The sequence below is a fragment of the Marmota flaviventris genome, chromosome 6 (assembly GCF_047511675.1).
Source record: "Marmota flaviventris isolate mMarFla1 chromosome 6, mMarFla1.hap1, whole genome shotgun sequence".
In the NCBI taxonomy this organism is placed as follows: Eukaryota; Metazoa; Chordata; class Mammalia; order Rodentia; family Sciuridae; genus Marmota; species Marmota flaviventris.
The window spans coordinates 101,230,467-101,249,836 of NC_092503.1; the positions used below are offsets into that span (position 1 = coordinate 101,230,467).

At 38.5% G+C, this 19,370-nt stretch overlaps 1 protein-coding gene across 1 annotated transcript in view; it reads left to right on the top strand.

The window, feature by feature from the left end:
* The window catches only part of Cilk1 (ciliogenesis associated kinase 1), a 35,357-nt gene extending 20,866 nt beyond the window's left edge, over positions 1–14,491 (top strand). Inside the window, exons 7-13 of the mRNA XM_027938237.2 lie at positions 571–738; positions 3,844–4,164; positions 5,874–6,064; positions 6,311–6,459; positions 9,128–9,256; positions 11,628–11,750; positions 12,713–14,491. Of these exons, the coding sequence (XP_027794038.1) occupies positions 571–738; positions 3,844–4,164; positions 5,874–6,064; positions 6,311–6,459; positions 9,128–9,256; positions 11,628–11,750; positions 12,713–12,867 (1,236 nt within the window). The 3' untranslated portion in view covers positions 12,868–14,491. The remainder of the gene's footprint in view (positions 1–570; positions 739–3,843; positions 4,165–5,873; positions 6,065–6,310; positions 6,460–9,127; positions 9,257–11,627; positions 11,751–12,712) is intronic.
* Positions 14,492–19,370: the final 4,879 nt, after the last annotated feature.

Here is a 19,370-nt window from a genome sequence, read left to right on the forward strand (position 1 = left end):
GTTTCAAACATTTAACTAGGAGACTGAGGCAGGAGAATTGCAAGTTCAAAGCCAGTCTCAGCAAAAGCGAGGCACTAAGCAACTCAGTGAAACCCTGTCTCTAAATAAAATACAAAATTGGGCTGGGGATGTGTCTCAGTGGTCAAGTGCCCCTGAGTTCAATTCCTTGTACCAAAAACAAGAACAAAACAAAACAAAAAGACATTTAACCACGACAAGGTGTTTTGTTTTATTTTGTCTTTTCCCCACAAATATCTCATTAGCAATTTCTAAAAGCTTTGTCTCCTGGCACACAGTTGGGGAAATACTAATTTGGTACAAACCCCAAATTTCAAGAGATGGATTATCTTACGTAAAGGTCATAAAACAATTTGGTGTGTCTCTTCTGCAATTCCCCAGAATTCGTGTTCTTCAGAGTCTCTTCGATGTGACTGTGTGTCTCATCACATACACTGCTGCCTGCTGCCACAATCACTCTGGCAGGGCAGTGGCATGATTGCCTGTCCAGATGGGCACACTTGAGGCACAGCGATTAGGTGAGAAAGACTTTCTGTTTTTTTCTTTTTTCAGACGGACTGGCCTGAAGGCTACCAACTTTCAAATGCTATGAACTTCCACTGGCCCCAGTGCATACCCAATAACCTGAAGACCCTGATTCCGAATGCTAGCAGTGAAGCAATTCAGCTCCTGAGAGACATGCTTCAGTGGGATCCCAAGAAACGGCCAACAGCTAGTCAGGTTTTTGCTCCATTTTCTGCCTTCTGATGCATTTCTTACGAAGTTCATATCTAACTCTGATTTCACATGGGAAATATTTAATATTATGGGTGAAAAATTGTATTGAATACCGCTAGTGGTACACACATAAGAACTTTAAATAGCTTGAAACTTATAGTGTATAATTAAAGAGGTTAAGGTTAAACAATCTTGTTGCTTTGAAAAATGGCATATTCACAGGATACATCACTATATATGTACAAATTAAAATAAACAGATATATGTATCTGGTCTTTGGAAAATGTTTTTAAACATATTCTCTATGAGTTAAGATTAGAGAGTAGTTTAATGGTTATCAACCATCACTGGTTGTTGAAAGGTAACCTCAGACCTTGAGAGAATGACTGATGGGATGAAGTCAGGCCGAATATCTGCAATTCCTATTTTGTAGCACTTTATGGTTTACAAACTCTTGAATATATTTTATATGATTTTTAACCTGATGAGGACTCCATGAGATAGGCATTTTTGGTTTTACCTCCATAGGTGAGAAAACCGAATCTCAGAAAGTTTAAGTGATTTGCCCTGATTGCTCATCCAGTAACTAGTATGGAGAGTGCGGCCAGCTGCAGTCCTGTCATGCAGATGGCAGGTCTCTGAATGACTTCATGCCTCCTGGCTTCTCACCCACCCTCCCCTAAGCCACTGTGAATTAAATTATGAAGAGCAGCCAAAAGAGATGTGATGCTGTGAGCTCTGACCCCTCACCTTCCTACTGCAAGCCTCCTGTTGACTTAGTTGTACCTGACCTTTTCTCAACTGGTCTCATGAACAATTAACACTGCTCAGAGAATCGAATGAATAACAGATTTTTTTTTATTTGTTATTTTCCAATATACATGACAGTAGGGTATATTTTGACATACTATGCATACGTGGAGGACAACTTTCCATTTTGGACCAGGGATTGAACTCAGGGGCACTTGACCACTGAACCACACCCCTAACCCTATTTTGTATTATATTTAGAGACAGGGTCTCACTGAGTTTCTTAGCGCCTCACTTTTGCTGAGGCCGGCTTTGAACTCACTATCCTCCTGTATCAGCCTCCCAAGCCACAGGAATTACAGGCATGCACCACTGTGCCCAGCAACTTCCCATTCTTGTGGTTGTGCATGATATAGAATTTCACTGGTCATGTATTCATATATGAACATAGGAAAGTTATGTCGGATTTATTTTACTGTCTTTCCTAATCCCATGCTCCCTCCCTTCCTTTCATTCTCCTTTGACTACTCCATTGAATTTCTGTTCTCCCCTCCCCTCATGACTATGTTTATGTGGGTTTGTTTCTGTGTCTTCTGTTCTGTTCCATTGGTCTTCAAGTCTGTTTTTGTGCCAATACCATGCTGTTTTTGTTACTATAGCTCTGTAGTACAATTTAAGGTCTGGTATTGTGATGCTTCCTGCTTCATAAGTGAACAATTCTAATCAGAGATGGTTTGGTGGGGATATATAAAGAAAATGATAATGTGATGTTAGAATTGGTGGTAGTTGGAGAGATGATAGTTGTGAGAAAAATGAAGGAGTGTAGAAAAACACTTTCCCAAGGACTCAATGAAGAATTTGCTATAATCTGGTGCCCCAGGACTCTGACTCACTCAAGAGAGTTGGAAAGCTTTCTGAAATGTCCCTCTTGTGGTGACATTCACAAACAGCTTTAGGGCAGAAAGGAAGATTGCTGATGAACCACTTTTTAACCATATATATATATATATATATATATATATATATATATATATATATATAATTATATATATATATACACACATACATACATACATATATATATATATATATACACACACACACACCCCAGGGATTGAACCCAGGGGTACTTTATCACTGAGCCACATCCCTAGTCCTTTTTACTTTTAATTTTGAGACAGGCTTTCAAGAAGTTGCTTAGAGCCTCACTAAGTTGCTATGGCTGGCTTTGAACTTGTGATCCTCTTGCCTCAGCTTCCTGAGCCACTAGACTTATAGACATGCACCACCATGCCCAGTTGAGCCATTATTTTAAATGATGCAAGAGATGGAAAGTAAAAGATTCTATAACAGGGAATCGAGAGGAATGTGTGCTCTTAAGAATAGTATCAGAAAAGCTAAAAATACCTCGGATCAATCCAGACTTGCTTGAATGCCTAGCACTACAGAGAAGACTTTCCAAGTTAAAAGCTAGAATTCAAGCCCTCTATAAGGGTACCCATATTATTTTCCTCTGTATCTACATTTATGTATGATTGTTCCTGATGTTTACAACTATGTCCCAGAGTAATGAAGAAATACTGTTGTTTTCAACAACGTCTAGACAACCAAAGAAGGGAATATAGGTCATTTTTCAAAAAGATTTATAAGCCCCAGAAATTTAAGATTTATCCCTTGGCTATCCTGAAAACTTGATAATCCAGAACAACTGGCAACTAAACCTTGTCTTTCTGGGGAAGGTTTAACTATGTCATGTGTTATACTATTGGCACTCCTGAGAGAAAAGCAGATGTACCTGCTTATTTTGAACTTGATTTTTCAGAGTCCTCCAGGATCATTATATTTGGCTCTTTCTGTTTTAATTTATTTTTTCTCTTTCTGAAGAATGAAAAAAAAATGGGTTTAGAAGTGTAAAATACCATATTTAACACAAATTGCAAGTAAGTTATAAAATCAGGATCTACATTGAACCAGGATGCTCTTCAAAAATAATAGGGCCAGGATTGTGGCTCAGTGGCAGAGCGCTTGCCTTGCATGTATGAGGCACTGGGTTCAATCCTCAGCACCACATAAATATAAATAAATAATGGTATTGTGTCCATCTACAACTAAAAAAAAAGTATCAGCATAATTGGCTACTTTCTCCAAATAATTTTAAGTATTGCAAATAGTACATAAATTTTATGGTATCTTAGATAAGGAAAGTCATAAGAGGTGTTACTAATTCAGGATGCTCTTAGAGTTGGTTTGAGCTGGAAACCTGCAGTAAACTGGTCACATGTGTTATTGCCCAGTGATCAAGATGGTGTTTACCCTCCTGGCTAGATTTTTCTCCTAACACCTCATTTGTCATTCCAGGCACTTCGATATCCTTACTTTCAGGTTGGACATCCACTAGGCAGCACCACACAGAGCCTTCAGGATTCAGGAAAGTCACAGAAAGATGTCCTGGAAAAGAAAGGCCCACCTCCTCTCATCAAACCAGTCCCTCCTGCCCAGCCTCCAACCAAGCCACACACCAGAATTTCTTCCCGACAGCAACAAGCCGGCCAGCCCCCTCAGCATCTCATCTACCCCTACAAAGCAGAAGCCTCCAGGACAGACCACCCAAGTCATCTTCAGGAGGACAAGCCGAGCCCGCTGCTCTTCCCATCCCTCCACAGCAAGAATCCTCAGTCGGTAAGCAGCAAGAGTTTGCTGGGGAGCTTTGTGTCTCCTGATTCCTCCTTATTCCTCTTCTGACTTACATATTATGTGAAGTATTTTCTTTTTTGCTACATAAGGCCCAAATATAATTCATTTATCTTTGCAATAGCACTTGTGAAGAGAATTTGGTTCAAGGTCTAAATAGGAATTGTGAAGAGACCTTTGGTTCTAGGTCTAAATTCAAGTTTAGGCTCTGCCTCTTGATAGTGGTGCCATTCCTGGAATCAGTTGAGGTAATGGCTGAGAACTGGATTCTGCAGCCAGATCACTAGAGTTTCAAATCTTGGCCCTGGTATTTAATATCTCAGTGACCCTAAGCAAGTTATTTAGCTTTTCCACTCTTCCTCACCTCATCTGTAAAATACAAATAATAATAGCCTTTTTTGATATAATTGTTGTAAGGACTAAATAAGTTAATACTTGAGAAGAATTTAGAATGGCACCTGGCACATAGTTAGAACTCAGTAAGTGTTAGTAGTCATTGTTATTATTAATCCCTATAGACACAGTTTTCTTACCTATAAAAAGAAGATCATAACACATATCTTGTCCTCCAGGCAGTGTGGTTCATGAGGATCAAAGGTCATGAAGCTTGTGAAGATGTTTCAAAAATCACAGCGAGGCACAGTGGTGCATGCCTGTAATCCCAGCAACTCAGGAGGCTGAAGCAGTAGGATCACAAGTTCAAGGCCAGCCTAAGCAACTTAATGAGACCCTGTCTCAAAATAAAAAATAAAAAGGGTTGAGGATGTAGCTCAGTGACAAAGTGCTGATGGGTTTAATCCCCAGTACCAAAAAAAAAAAAAAAAAAAAAAAAAACAACAATAACAACAAAAAAAACCCATAAGATACCTCCTGGTTGCTATTCGTATTACTGGTATAAATGGATACTGTTAATGCTGAGCTATTAATTGAGCCCAGATCTTTCTTTTCTTGGGCTGGTTTTCAAAAGGAAACAATGAGTGTTAGATTCAGTAGAATGATAACCTGACAAGGGATTGTAGTTATCGTTAGCTTTGTAATACTATCTGAAGAGTCTAAAACTTTCATGCGAAAGAGGTACCTTTCTGTCAACTAGTATTCACTGAGTGTGGGCTCCCAACCAGCAAAATGTGGATGCTGCCAGAGGTGGCAGGGTTGGTATGTTGCTCACTTTACCCTAGCCCATGATTTGGTAGTGGTGCCTATTTGGAAATTTGCTGTGGTAGCTATTTTATAGTCAAAGATAGTGTCCAGATCTACTGAGAAAGCAAAGCAGGCATTGTTGGCACTATTTTCTATAAAAGAGCAGGATGGCTGACACCTTAGCTATAATCTCTTACGTCTCTATGGTAACAGCAGAAATCATAGTAACTCTCAGGGATGAGGCCCAAATGAGAATCCAGCCATCTTCCAAGTGTGTAAGAAGAATTGTAAGATTCCTTTTTTAAAACCTTGTGTTACATAGCTTAGTGCACTCAATGGCTGGCAACCAATGAAATCTGTCAGAGTAGGTGAGAGACAGGAGGTCTGGGAATGTATATTCCACAAGTGTCCTTTCAAATAAGCAGTGAATATTGAAGAATGCTGTGCTTCAGGATCCTGCTTTTCATTACAAAAGAAGTTCACGGTAGGAATTATTCCTGGTTGAACTCCATTAATGCCAGTATTGCTTTTTTCCTCCCCCATCCTTGTATGCACAGAAAATCCTGGCTGGCCTGGAACACAAAAATGGTGAGATCAAGCCAAAGAGTAGGAGAAGATGGGGTCTCATATCCAGGTCAACAAAGGATTCTGATGACTGGGCTGAGTTGGACGACTTGGATTTCAGTCCATCCTTCACCAGGATTGACCTGAAAAACAAGAAAAGACAGAGTGATGATGCTCTTTGCAGGCAAGTGTGCTGCTTATACCTGTGAACAGAGTGAATCTGGGATTTGTGATTATCTATACCTGTCAGATGATGTTCATTCTCTCTCTCACTCGCTCTCACTCTCGCTCTCACTCTCTGATTCTCTGTACCTGTCAGATGATGTTCATTCTCTCTCTCTCTCTCTCTCTCTCTCTCTCTCTCTCACACACACACACACACACACACTCATTCTCTCTATGATTTAAACCATGTTTTTTTTTTATTCAGATTTGAGAGTGTTTTGGACCTGAAGCCCTCTGAGCCTGTGGGTACAGGAAATAGTGCCCCCATCCAGACTTCTTATCAGAGGCGAGACACACCAACTCTGAGATCTGCAGCCAAACAGCACTACTTGAAGCACTCTCGATACTTGCCTGGTAACATAAGTGACTTTCCTTTACTTTGATCAGTGACAAGAAATCTTGTCCTTGGAATCATATATTCAGAAAGATTCTGTTTTGGGAGGCAAGTTCTTCCAAATTGGTTCTTGTACCAACTCAGTACACGAATATAGATAATAATATCTTGTTACTTCTCTATTTAAAACCCTTCAACAGCTTCCCATTGCTCATGAAAATTGAAATCCAATTTTTTTACCAGGTCAAAAGATGCCTCATGGTACCAACTATAGCCTCATTTTTTGCTATGCCCTGGGCACACTGACCTCTGCCAGAATTGGTAGTAAAATCATAGAAATATTTGCTGAGTCCTGGTTCTCACATTTTTACCTTGTATAGTCACCTGAGGTAAGAAATTTGGAAATATTTGGAAGAAATATAGGAAACTAGGTTCAGCCTCAGAGGAGGGAGGAATTGCCAAGAACTAAGAAACACATCTGAAGCTTTCTATCAGGTCAGGTTTAGGAGAAATTGCCAGTCAGGAAGCCGTGAGAGGAGCTTAGTAACACCCTTTGGCAGAGGGCTTAGGTTTGGTGAGTACCTGAACCTCTCTCTAGATTCTTCATGTTCTAAACTAACAAATTCATTAAATTAGTAACTATGTATTGAACATCTACTGTATGCTAAGCACTGGGAATATTACCATGAACAAAACAGCCAAGCAGGGCCCCTAGGATGCACAACCCCATGGAGCTCCTTCTCATCAGAGTCTCCACAGTGGCTTCACACAGCAGCCTGCAGACAAAGCCCTCAGGCATGTGCAGCTTGGATCCTAGTGGAGAAGAGAGACTTTGGTGCAGAGACAAGCAATAATCAGATAGTAATAAAGTGGTCAGGAAAGGCCTCTCCGAGCAAGTGGCTCTTAGCTGGGCCCCCAAAGAAGGAGAAAGAACCAAATATACAGAAAGAAAATGTGGGGCAGCAGAAATAGCAGCACAAGGCCTCGAGGCAGGAGAAGGATTAATGTGTGAGAGAAATAGCAGAGGCCAGTGTGCCAGAGCATGGCAAGAGAGGAGGCCATGTAGTGTAGAGTGTGAGACATTTTGGGGGGCCTTGGAAGAAATTTGGGTTCATTTCATCAGCAATGGGAAAGCTTGAAGGGTGTTAACTGGAAGAGTTAATTGGGTTTTTATACATCTGTGCACTGAGTGGGTGAGGGCCTGCAAGCCACAGCTGTTACCTAGACAAGGGAAGTGGTAGCCTGAGCTGGAGGTACAGTCATCGGGGAAGAGATGGGGTGGGTACATTGGGTCCCCCTGTACATTCAAGTTTTCACTGTTGGATTAAGAAAAGGGCAAATACTATCAGACTTCATAGGTATTGACATTGTGTTCTAGAGGACTGGCCTGACAGTTCCCAGGATGACCTGGGAGAAGAGATCAGATGATGGGTGTAGAGGGGTCCAGGCATGAGGGAACCACAGTAACCACAGGCAAAAAGATCAAGGAGTGAATTGGAGAGTTGTTTATTTTTGGCTGTGGGGCAGCAGGAGAAGGATAAAAGAGGTATTTAGACTTTCAGTTTTGAAATAGTTGCAGTGTCTGACATAAGTGGGACCACCTCTAAACTTAGGGGGAGAGGAATGAGTCTTGAGATCAAATTGATCAAGGTCAAAGTCAAGTCAGCTTGTTTTGGGAGGCTTTGGATGTGAGGGACCAGAGTTTGTGAGAGTTGGTGGTGCAAACCAACATCATTAGCATGTGACAGTGAGAATGGTCCAGGAGAGGTAAGAAGATGAAACCTCAGAGGACAAAGAAAGAGGAGAGCAGCAGGTTGCAGAGCTGGGGTGTGGGGATGGGGAAGAGGAAGGAAGAGAACCTGGACAGGTGACAAAAATGAAGTTGTCTGGAAAGGGGGAAGATTAGACTGCCCAGGACCACTGAAGCCAGGACAGTGCCAGAAGGTCAAGACAAGGGACAAGAGATCTTTCTCAGGCTACCCAAAAATCAGACACATACTAACCTCCTTTGCCCTCTGTTAGATGATATCATCAGTCAGATTTTGCTTTGATTTTGCACCATAGGTAGTTTTTGATCAGTTGGGTTCAGTTTCATTTGTGATGTCCAGTACAAGATTAAATGTGTATTTTGCATTTTAAATAAACTGCATTGTGTATAAATAAGGCATGTGACATGATGTTACATGTATCTAGTACGAAGTGGCAAATTAACACCCAGCATCTCATGTCATTAGCTTTTTTCCCCCAGTGGCAAGAAAAGCTAGATTCTACTCATTAGTACAAATCCCGTGTGCTGTACAATTTTATTACCTATGGTCCTCATGTTGCACATTAGATCTTTAGACTTGTTCATCCTACATATCTGCTGTATATGACCTACATCATCTCCCTATTTTTTCTCCTTATTCCACCCCTGGAAGCTACCACCCCTGGGAACTACTATGTGTGGTCTCTGCATATTTTTTTTTTTTGGTAGATCCCACATATAAGTGAGATCATGCATTATTTTTTCTTTCTGGCTTATTGCATTTAGCATAATGCCCTCCAGGCTCATCCATGTTGTAGCAAATGGTAAAATCTCATTCTCTTTTAGGGATGAATAATATTCCATAGTATAAATGTATTATAGTTACTTTATCCATTTTGTCTGTTGTATTTTGCTTTATAAAACCATTTCTTCTCTATTAGGAATAAATATAAGAAATGGCATGCTCCCAAATCCAGGCAAAGACTTTATTCCATCTAACCCATGGTCCAGTTCTGGTTTGTCTGGAAAGTCTTCAGGGACAGTATCAGTAATCAGCAAAATAAATTCAGGTGAGTACCGGTTACTAATCCCTAAATGACAAAAAGCAGATTCTCCGTATGTGGCTAAGTGGGTATAGAGAGAGATGGGACAAGGCCTCTTTTGTATAGGGACGTGGACCTTTTTTCCAACCCTTCCCTCTTCTCCCTTTCTTGGCAGCATACCATGGGGCTCAGCCAGCCCCCATGGGGGTCTGCCCTCGAGGATAGCTATGGAGTGAGGCCTGGTGTACTGTGGGCAGCGGCCTTCTGAGGTAGATGTTGAGCATGGGGCCATTTTCCTTGTTCCCGATGGTACTTTGTTGATGACCCAGCCTTAGGCCTAGGACATCAGCATCCCTGCTGGTTGGAAGGTGGACTGTTGAGAAAGCCGTCCCCATTTTTTTCTGTTAAATGAGTCTTTCAAATTGACTGACCCCATTCTCAGTAGACCTGTTTGCCATGTTGTGTTTCCCCTGCCACGTGCTGTTTCCCCTGCAGTATGGCCAAATAAACATCTGGAGTTCACTTTCCCCACTTTTACCCATTAGGGTTCCTTTATTTTTAAGGAGCACACACAAAAAAGTAGAAGATAATATATCAATACCCATGTACCCACCACCTGGTTAAAGAAGTCAAATTTAGCATATACCTGAAGCCCAGTGGCTAGGTCTTTCCCTCCTCCATTCAGACTGCCTCACACCAGCCTGATTTAGGTGTTTATTATTCCTGTACATTAAAAAAAAAAAAGTGTGAGATTCATATGTTTCACATGTTTTCAAGTTTAAATGAACACAATCCTGGCTCACCACTTCAATCATTTTAATAAATGTGTGTGTAGCAATTATATATGTACATATATGTGTATATCATTGTAGATTATATGACTGTATAATACTATAACTTATTATACTAGATCATTATTTATTCTTTCTCTTCTTGACAAACATGTAAGTTGTTTACAGTTTTTACTATTAGAAGGAGTGCTGAAATGAACAGTATTGTATCCTATTTTGTGCACGTATGCAAGGGTTTCTCTGCTGGAATAAACTCTTTAGGTATACTTATCTTTGGCTTTACAGATATTGCCAAATTGCTCTCCAGCAGGGTAATGGAGTTGCACTTCATCCTTGATGCTACTTGGTACTGTCAAATCTAAAATTTGTGCTAAATCTGATGAATGTGAAATGGTATCTTACTGTGGTTTAAACTTGCATGTCTTGTTTACTGATGGGGTTCATCATCTTTTTTGTGTGTTGATTCTACTTTTTTCCCCTTTTGTTATTTCTTCAAATTCTCTTCTTGGTTTTCTTCATATCTTTCTTATTCACCAGAACCGCAAAATGTGCTCCAGCTGACAGCATAGTTCCTCACACATGCATTCCAGGCCATTTTCCCATTCTGCCCTAGGCAATGGCTGAGAGCCTTCCATGTTATACAGACAGAGCAACTGCACCACTTATTAACTCCTCCCCAGGGATGGAACTTCTGTTCATGTAATGGCCAGGAATAACATTTTTTATCATTCTTTGTGTACCTTTAAGCCCTAATAATAAACATTATAGATATTCACCCACCCAATAGTAATTGATTATTGCTATATACAAGTTATATCATTAACCTACTGGAACACAAAAATGAGAAGCACATAGTCCCTGCCCTTAACACATTTACATGGAAATGACATCAATGACAAATGTAATTCATATTTTTATTAAGGAGTAATTTCCTGATTATCAGTAAGAGTATTTAGTGTTTAATTATTTATAATACCTAAATAATTAAGACAATCTTTGTGTTGCTCAGGAAGCAAATGGTTAACTTAGTTATGTTAAGCTGTAATTTTGAATTTATATACTGACATGGAAGGATACTATATGAGTGGAAAAAGCAAATTTCAGAACAGGCTAAGCTTACTTTTACAAAAAACAAAGGAATATGTTACATATCATTTCTCTTTCTTGTTTCTTTTTCTGATACTGGGGATTCAACCCACTTACCACTTAACTACATCCCCAGTCCTTTTTATTTTTTATTCTGAGACAGAGTCTCACTTAAGTTACCCATGCTGGTTTCAAACTTTCTATCCTCCTACCTCAGCCTCCCAAGTATCTGGGATTATAGGTGTGTGCCTGGCTTCAAATAATCCTTTTTTCATTTAACAAGCAACCCCCTACTTGGTTGCCAGCTATGGGAGCAGCACTGTCTTTGCCCCTCCTTACCTTCCTGAGAGTGTGGCATGGTGGAATGCTCAATTCAGAATTCACTGTTTTCATCATGCTTTTTTTTTAACCCCTAAAAGTAAAATTTTAATTCTTTATTGTTCTGCACAGCTGTCCTTTAACTCTGTTGGTGTCATATGAATATGCCTTTGTAGTAACAAGCTTTTGCTTTTGTAAATTAGTTGGTTCCAGCTCTACAAGTTCTAGTGGACTGACTGGAAATTATATCCCTTCCTTCCTGAAAAAAGAAATCGGTTCTGCTATGCAGAGGGTACACCTAGCATCTATTCCAGATCCTTCCCCAGGTAGGTTCTACCTCGAATTATTTATAAATTGATTCAATAATTAACTGAACAATTGCTTTGTGCTAGTCCTGTTGTAACCCTGAAATGAGCTAGAATGTGCTAGAACTCCTGGCCCTGGGAGAACTTGCAGACAATGAGTGAGTTGAATAAGTACAACATGTAGTAAGTCAGATTCTCATAAGTACTCAGGAAAAAATAAAACAGGCAGGAAGTGTAGGGATGGTGGAGGTGGGAGTGTGGGGTGCAGATTGCAGTTTTAGGCAAAGGAGCCAAAGAAGATCTTGGTGCAAAGGAGTTATTGAGTAAAGATCTGAAGGAAGCATGAACAAGCATGCAAAATGGGTAAGACTGTTGCAGACATGGAATTCTTGAGTGCACAGGCTTTGAAGCAGAACGTGCCTGGCAAACTCAAGGACTAGCAAGGAGGTCAGAGTGCAAGAGGAGCATGAGTGAAAAAGTAGCAAGAGGAGGACAAGGGTGACTGAGAGGCCCAAGGGTATGAGGCCCTGGGGCAAGCCACTCACTCTCTGTAAGCATGTTTTCACTGACTGAAGGACAAGGGAGCCACCTGAGGCTTTTGAGCAGAGTAACATTATCTGACCACCATCTTCACAGTCTTGCTCAGGCTTCTGGTTGTCATTTGAATAAGTAAGAAGAGGGTTGGGAACAGGAGTCTTTTCTAGTTATCCAGGCAGGAAATGATGCTAGTTTAGGCCATTGTATCAATAGTTGATTTGGTAAAAGTGGTAAGTGGGATCTGAGAAAAAGAAAGGAGTCAAGATTGACATCTGTACTTTTGGCTTGACAACTCTACTTAACTGAGAAAGGGAAGACTAGAGAAAAAGACAAATGCTCTTTTTGAATTTCTCATTTTCTGACATTTTTGTTACCCTGAGACATTTATCTGTGCTTTGATTGTTTGTGTCTTTTATCATCAGACCAGCCTTTCTCTTCCATTGCAGGTTATTCTTCCCTGAAGGCTATGAGACCACATCCTGGGCGACCTTTTTTCCACACCCAGCCTAGAAGCAATCCGGGGTTGATCCCACGGCCTCCAGCCGCCCAACCAGTGCATGGCCGGACAGACTGGGCTTCCAAGTACCCATCTCGGCGATGACTGTCTCAGCAACCAGGCCCTTGGTCTGGGAGAGCAGGACACTTTCCCTAGACTGACTGTGTTCCACCCACAAGAGACATGTTGATGATACAAAGGCAAACCAACACTTTATTCTTCTGAACTAAGACATTTCAATATTCTTTTTTAAAGTTTTTTTTAACATTGATTTGAATGCAGTACCTTTTTTGTATAAAATTATTTTATTCTAAAACTGGGTCCCATTATTTTCTTAAACAACAGCATTTTGTACATATGGGTTATGTTTTAGCATTTTATACAGTTCAACTTTGTAATGACCTTTTTAAAGATTAAGTGTTTTTCCTTTGGGGTTCCAGGTAATATTTTATACAGATTTTGAAAAATGTAATACTATTGATGCAGTATTGCAATAGGGGTGCAATTTTAAGGCTATGACTTAAGGGTTATCTACTCCATACGTGCGAGTATTGTGAAGTGATTACATTTAAATATGGCTTGTTAGGTGCTTCAGGCTTTCTTGGACTGACCTTAGGAAAGTGATCCTTTGCTTTTCTTAATATCCTGTCATCGGTTTGATTTTTTTTCATACCACGGTTATAATTCATTTTGTTTTATTTTTGTTCCCCAGAACAAAGAACTCTACATAAAATTTTTTTGGAAATTTCTACAACACCCTTTAATGTGATTGCAGATATCCAAATGAATCATACTAAGCCATCACATTCTATTTTCTTCCATTTTTGAAATCAAATTGTATATATGTATACACACATACACAAATTGTAGATATATAAAAGGGCAGCTTTTGGGGTCAAATGGTTTTCAACATAAAGGGATTCACACAGCACAGTCAATTAAACTTATATGCCCTTGCCAAGATGCATGATCAAAAATACCAAGTTTCAAAGCAACAGAAAAATTTTTATTGTAATAACTGAGATGGAATCTTGCATTCAGCTCAGTTCTCTAGACATGGTTAGGAGCAGCTCATAAATAATCTATCCTATCCAAATTCTCAGGACAATTTGGGGAAGAGAAAAGATTTAGAGCAGGGGTCCCACTGACCTAGGAAACCACGGTTATCTTAATGTTAGTGTCCATAGTGTGCCACATTTGAACTCCTAACCTGCATAGTTTCTTTCAAGAGTGAGAACTCTATTTGTTGGACAGAGGCTATTCCATTGAGAGGAATGTTTACAGCAGTTTTGCAAATGACAAAGCTAGTTTGGAGACAGAAAAAGACAGAAGATCCACTCCCATCCATCTCTGTATAGTGTAAGCACTTCTGCCTCCCCTCACAGTTACCTCAGAGGCAAGAGGGACAGTCATCACCAGTGAATGCGATAGTGACCTCAACAGCATTATCGTTTCACATTCTCCCAGGGCTCAAAGTACTCTTTTGGTTCCAGGTTCTAGGATACAGCAAGCTGAACCATATGAAGTGATCTAATTGGTAGGTTAAAATGATTGGTAGGTTAAGTGAATGTAGATACTTTCATATGGTTCAAACTAGTAAGTTGGCAAATGATTGCTTGGTGTATTAGTGATATGTGGCAGCCTGAACACATTATCATGACTTCCAAAGGGCTCTAACCTAAAATCAGGGAGTAATTTATGCTTTGGAGAATCTGACTCAGAAATGTACTTGACCAAGCACTATGATGGTGAAGGCCATGAGAGAAGGACATAATGGATGTGAATTTGACAGATAATATTTTCCTGTTAACAAGCTGGCGGCAAAGCTTCAGAAAATGTATATGCAAGCACAACTTGAAGCTGAATTAATTTCTGTATTATATTCTTAACTTGTTATCTAAAGCAACAGAAAATGTGTTTTCAGAGATGAGTCCTTTACTGTGAGGTTAATATTTATTTTTCTCTTTGTATTATATATAAAAGGTAAATTAATCTGAAACCTTACCCAGCTTGCTGGAAAGCTGGTTTTAAATTGTAAATACCTACCCCTTAGAAAAACTAATGGATTGTCAATGCCATATTCTCTGTATTCTAGCTTGTGTTAAGGTCAGTACTTTATTTTAAATTGAAAAACCTAGTTACCTGGTTATTACACATTGTAAAATTGTTTTCCTAATACTTTTATAAGGTTCACCTTCAGAGAATACTTCATTTTCTTCCTTTTATCTTTTCCTTAGTTTGCTAGCAAACACCTTCCCCTGGGAAGCTAAACATGTTTAGCAAGTCAAAAACCTGATGTGCAGTTGAGAAAACTAGATTACTGAAAAAATAAACTTTAAAGAGCTAGCAAAATCCCATATAGTATTCTTTGCTATCCCCCAAATAGGTAAGGGACAAATTGTATATACAAGCTATATAGTATAAAAGGAAATAGGGACCATTTTTTGTTAAGTGAAAATAAAATGTTACCTGTTGCATATATTTTTATTTGCTATAGAATTATAAAATGAAAGCAAGACATCAACAGGAGTGATGAGTTCTTATGTACCTATCCAATGACTATACCTCATTTACAGTCAGAAAGCTTTCGGGATGTCAGATATGGTACAGGGTGGCTCTTGTTCCACGTCCAAAGGTTTGGTGACAGTGGTGTGCTGAGGGGCACAGCAAGCACAACAGGGAAACTGCATTTCCATAAAAGCTATTCTACTCTTGGCATGATTATTCATTTTATATTAAAATTCCTTTCATTACCAAGTCCTCACCCAGCTCAAGTATGGTAGGATTTACATAGGCAGAAAATTGAGCTTGAAACAATTTTTTTGGACACATTGCTTGCCTAAAGGACCACATAGATCTAAAAAAGTGACACTGTGTCATCTTCTGAAATTATATGAAATTGAATACAATCAAGGCAACGTGAGTCAAACAAAATCATTGTTTCATTTTTAAGTGCAAAAACAGGTACTGTTGAAATTAATGTGCACCTGGTTTTCGTATGAAGTAGCACTTTCTTTCATCATCAAGCCATTCAATTGTGCCATGTAGAAGAGGGAGAGGAAAGAAAGGCAGACTGTGTGCTTCAGCTCGGTGTATGGCCAAAAGCAATATGTTTATAATAAAATGTTTGACATACTAATTGTTTTATATCATTTTAAGCATACTGTAGCAACTTGTTTGTTTACTATATGTGCTTAGTTTTTAGAATTATTTTTACAATTTCCAACCAAATGTACTGTACATTTATATAATTTATTGTGAGGACCTTCTCATGGAAACCATCAAGGAGACAAACTGGGGGCAAATATCACATTAATCTGTATTATCGATTTCTTAAAGACACTGTGCTAATGTGAATTTAAAATGACCTGAATAAATATATCTGTTATCTCAATACAGATAGCAGTTTGGTCACCTGAGTTGATTACAATGGAGTAACTGAGAATATATTTATTTATAAAGCAAACATTCATAATAATGAGAAGATTGGAGGGCAGAAACCACTGAAGCAAGATCATTCTGAAATAAAATGTCATTTTTTGAATAGTTTGTCCTAAGGTGTTTAATAATGTTAATTTTATGTAAGGAAAATTCTCCTGCTCCAAATAAAGTTACAGTTTAACAAAAAACTGATTTGAGTATTTTGTTCCTGTTCTTATATTCTTCATCAAAAAAACTTTGAGGATGGGGCTGGTATAGTGCTTATTTAGCATATGCAAGGCAATGGGTTTTATTCTCAGCGCTACGATAAATAAATAAATAAGAATAAAAATGTAACTATAGTAGTTCCTAATTTTCATATTTTAGTTAGTTCATTTGGAACTTTGATACTTATAACTTCTTAATCCTAGTATAGTGTTACTGCTGTGAAATTGGAAGCATACACTTGGAGTAGCAATATGAATATTTATTTTGCAATTAAAGGATTTTTAAAATTTTTAATTCATTATATATAACAGCGGAATGCATTATAATTCATATTACACATAGAGCACAATTTTTCATATCTCTGGTTGTATTCACACCATTCATGTCTTCATACATGTACTTAGGGTAATGATGTCCATCTCATTCCACAGTCTTTCCTACCACCATTCCCCCTTCCTTCCCCTCCCACACCTATCTAGAGTTCATCTCATCCTCCCATGCCCTCCCCCCCATTATGAATCAGCATCCTTAAATCAGGGAAAACATTCAGCATTTGTTTTGGGGGGGATTAGCTAACTTCACTTAGCATTATAGTCTTCAACTCTATCCATTTACCTGCAAAGGGATTTTTTTTTTTTTTTTTTTTTTTTTAATTTAGGCTTTAGCTAGTTAGGTGAATGGGGACATTTTTTAAAAAGCTGATCAAAGCAAGTTTTGTTGCTGATTTCATCATGCTTGTTTTTTTTTTCCACTGCAAATTTATATATAACTGAAACCTTCAAAAGAAATTCATAATTCATGAACCATATATAGAATGCTACAGGAAATTCATTTTCTAAACATTCTTTGAATCCTTGAGAGATTTTGTAGGAACATAATCTACCAATCAAACATAAGGATGAAGCCCTAAATGTGTCCCTCACATTGGAACATGGCTGATCCCTATGGTACCTCAATGAGCATTCGTCTAAACTTTTGGCAATCCTGACCCTTCAAAAGTCTGGCACCTTTCAAGATCTCAGGCATCCTTTCATTCAGGATGAAAACCTACTATTAGAATGGGTCTGATATCAGGCAGTTATAGCTAAGGTTGAATTTAAGCCAATAATTTCCCTCTTCCTGGTATATTTACCTATAAAGCTTCCCTCAAACAAATTTAAATCTCTCAATTTTTGTTCAAGCCATTTTACATGCTACTGAGTGAGCAGGTGAAGGATTAAGGCTGAGAAGACTTGCCAAAAGTACATCAGATAAGCGGGTAGAGACTCAGATTGTCTCAGATCCAGAGCAACTCCAAGGTCTCCAAAAATAGTATGAATTCATGGGCTTCCATGAATAAAAGACAATGGCAGAATTATTATAACAGGATTTTTCATTTCTCTATACATCTGTATAATTATAGGTGCTTATGGTACTGCCTTACATACTGGTGAGAAGATTGGGAGGATGATGTTACCCATATTTTATGAGATTAGACATATGGAATTAGCATTTTTTTAAGATTAAGAACAATAGTCAAATATCAGCAATTTGATAAGATTAAAACAGGTAGAACTCAGCAAAGTCGAATAATGACACTGTGCATCTAGCTCAATTAAGTAAATCCCTGTATAAAGATTCACTAGAAAAAATAAAGAATGATCACTTTCAGTAGGGTAGAAAATGCAATTTCTTACCCATGTTAACCTGAATAATCGCTGTATCAGGTAAGAATTTGGAAGACGAAATTGGACACATGCTGTCAGTGTTATTTTAAAGTGACCCTTCAGACTCCTGGGGTGCATAATTGTCCTAGAAATGCTTTATCTTTTACTGACCTGTCCTGCTGCCAGTTTGATCCATCATTAATCCTCTCTTCCAAGTCATAACTGGGTATTCAATTGTCTAGTGGACATTTCCAGGTGGATGGCTGATTGGAACAAAAGATATGTTATGTCTCCAAAACTTTGTCTTCCTCCCCTGGAATTAACTGAGGTAAAAAAGAAAGCATTATTCATTCATTCATTCACGCAACAAGTTTTCTCTGAATGTGTACCCCATAGTAAGCAGGGTACAATAAAGGAAACAAAAAAAAAAAAATCAAAGACAAAAATCTTTAACCTCTTGGAATTTACATTTTAGTAAATCTATAGATAAATAAATAATATGATAGATGACAATGTTATGAAAAATAGGGTATAAAAGGAATTGTGTATGTGTGTGTGTGTGTGTGTGTATGTGTATACACCCAATCACTTGTGAATGGGAGAAAAAGGAAAAATTGGTAGGGAGGCATTATTCTAGACATTTCCTCTTTCTTCCTTCCCTCATTAGTAAATCCTCTGCCTTTTATCTATATCTTGTCTTTTCTTACCCATCTTCTTCAAACTCACAATACTACCTGAGTTCACACATTTAACAGAGCTCCATTTCTATACTGGCACATTTCTAAATCATTCTCCACAGTCCTGTCAGAGCAATCTACTAAAAATAAAATCTCATAAGGTTAAGGTACTGTCAAGAGTCCCTCATGGGTGAAGACAATAATCAACAACATGCTATAGCCGAGAAATCACAGAAGCTGCCTCTAAAAAACAGCAAAAAAAAATGTTTATATATGTATAAACAATATATATTGCTGGAGATCAAACATACCAGGCAAGTGCTCTGCTGCTGAGCCACATCTTTATGCCACAGGTATATATTTTTTAACTTTAAAATCTACTTGAATTTTGCATTTTTTTCCGTTTATATAAGCTTAACTTTTTATTAAAATTGAAATTATATAATTTAAAGTTTTAACTTATTAACTTATTCATGAGCCAAATTTCTTTTTTACCACCATGTCCACTAATACCCTAATGTCCTCTGTTGAGTGGGTGCTATGTTTGGCCCTGTGGCTCAGAGGACTCATCTCTAATATGAATTGAAGGAATTGCTTAAGGTGATCCATTGGGATTAAGGAAGAAAGAAGGGGGGGG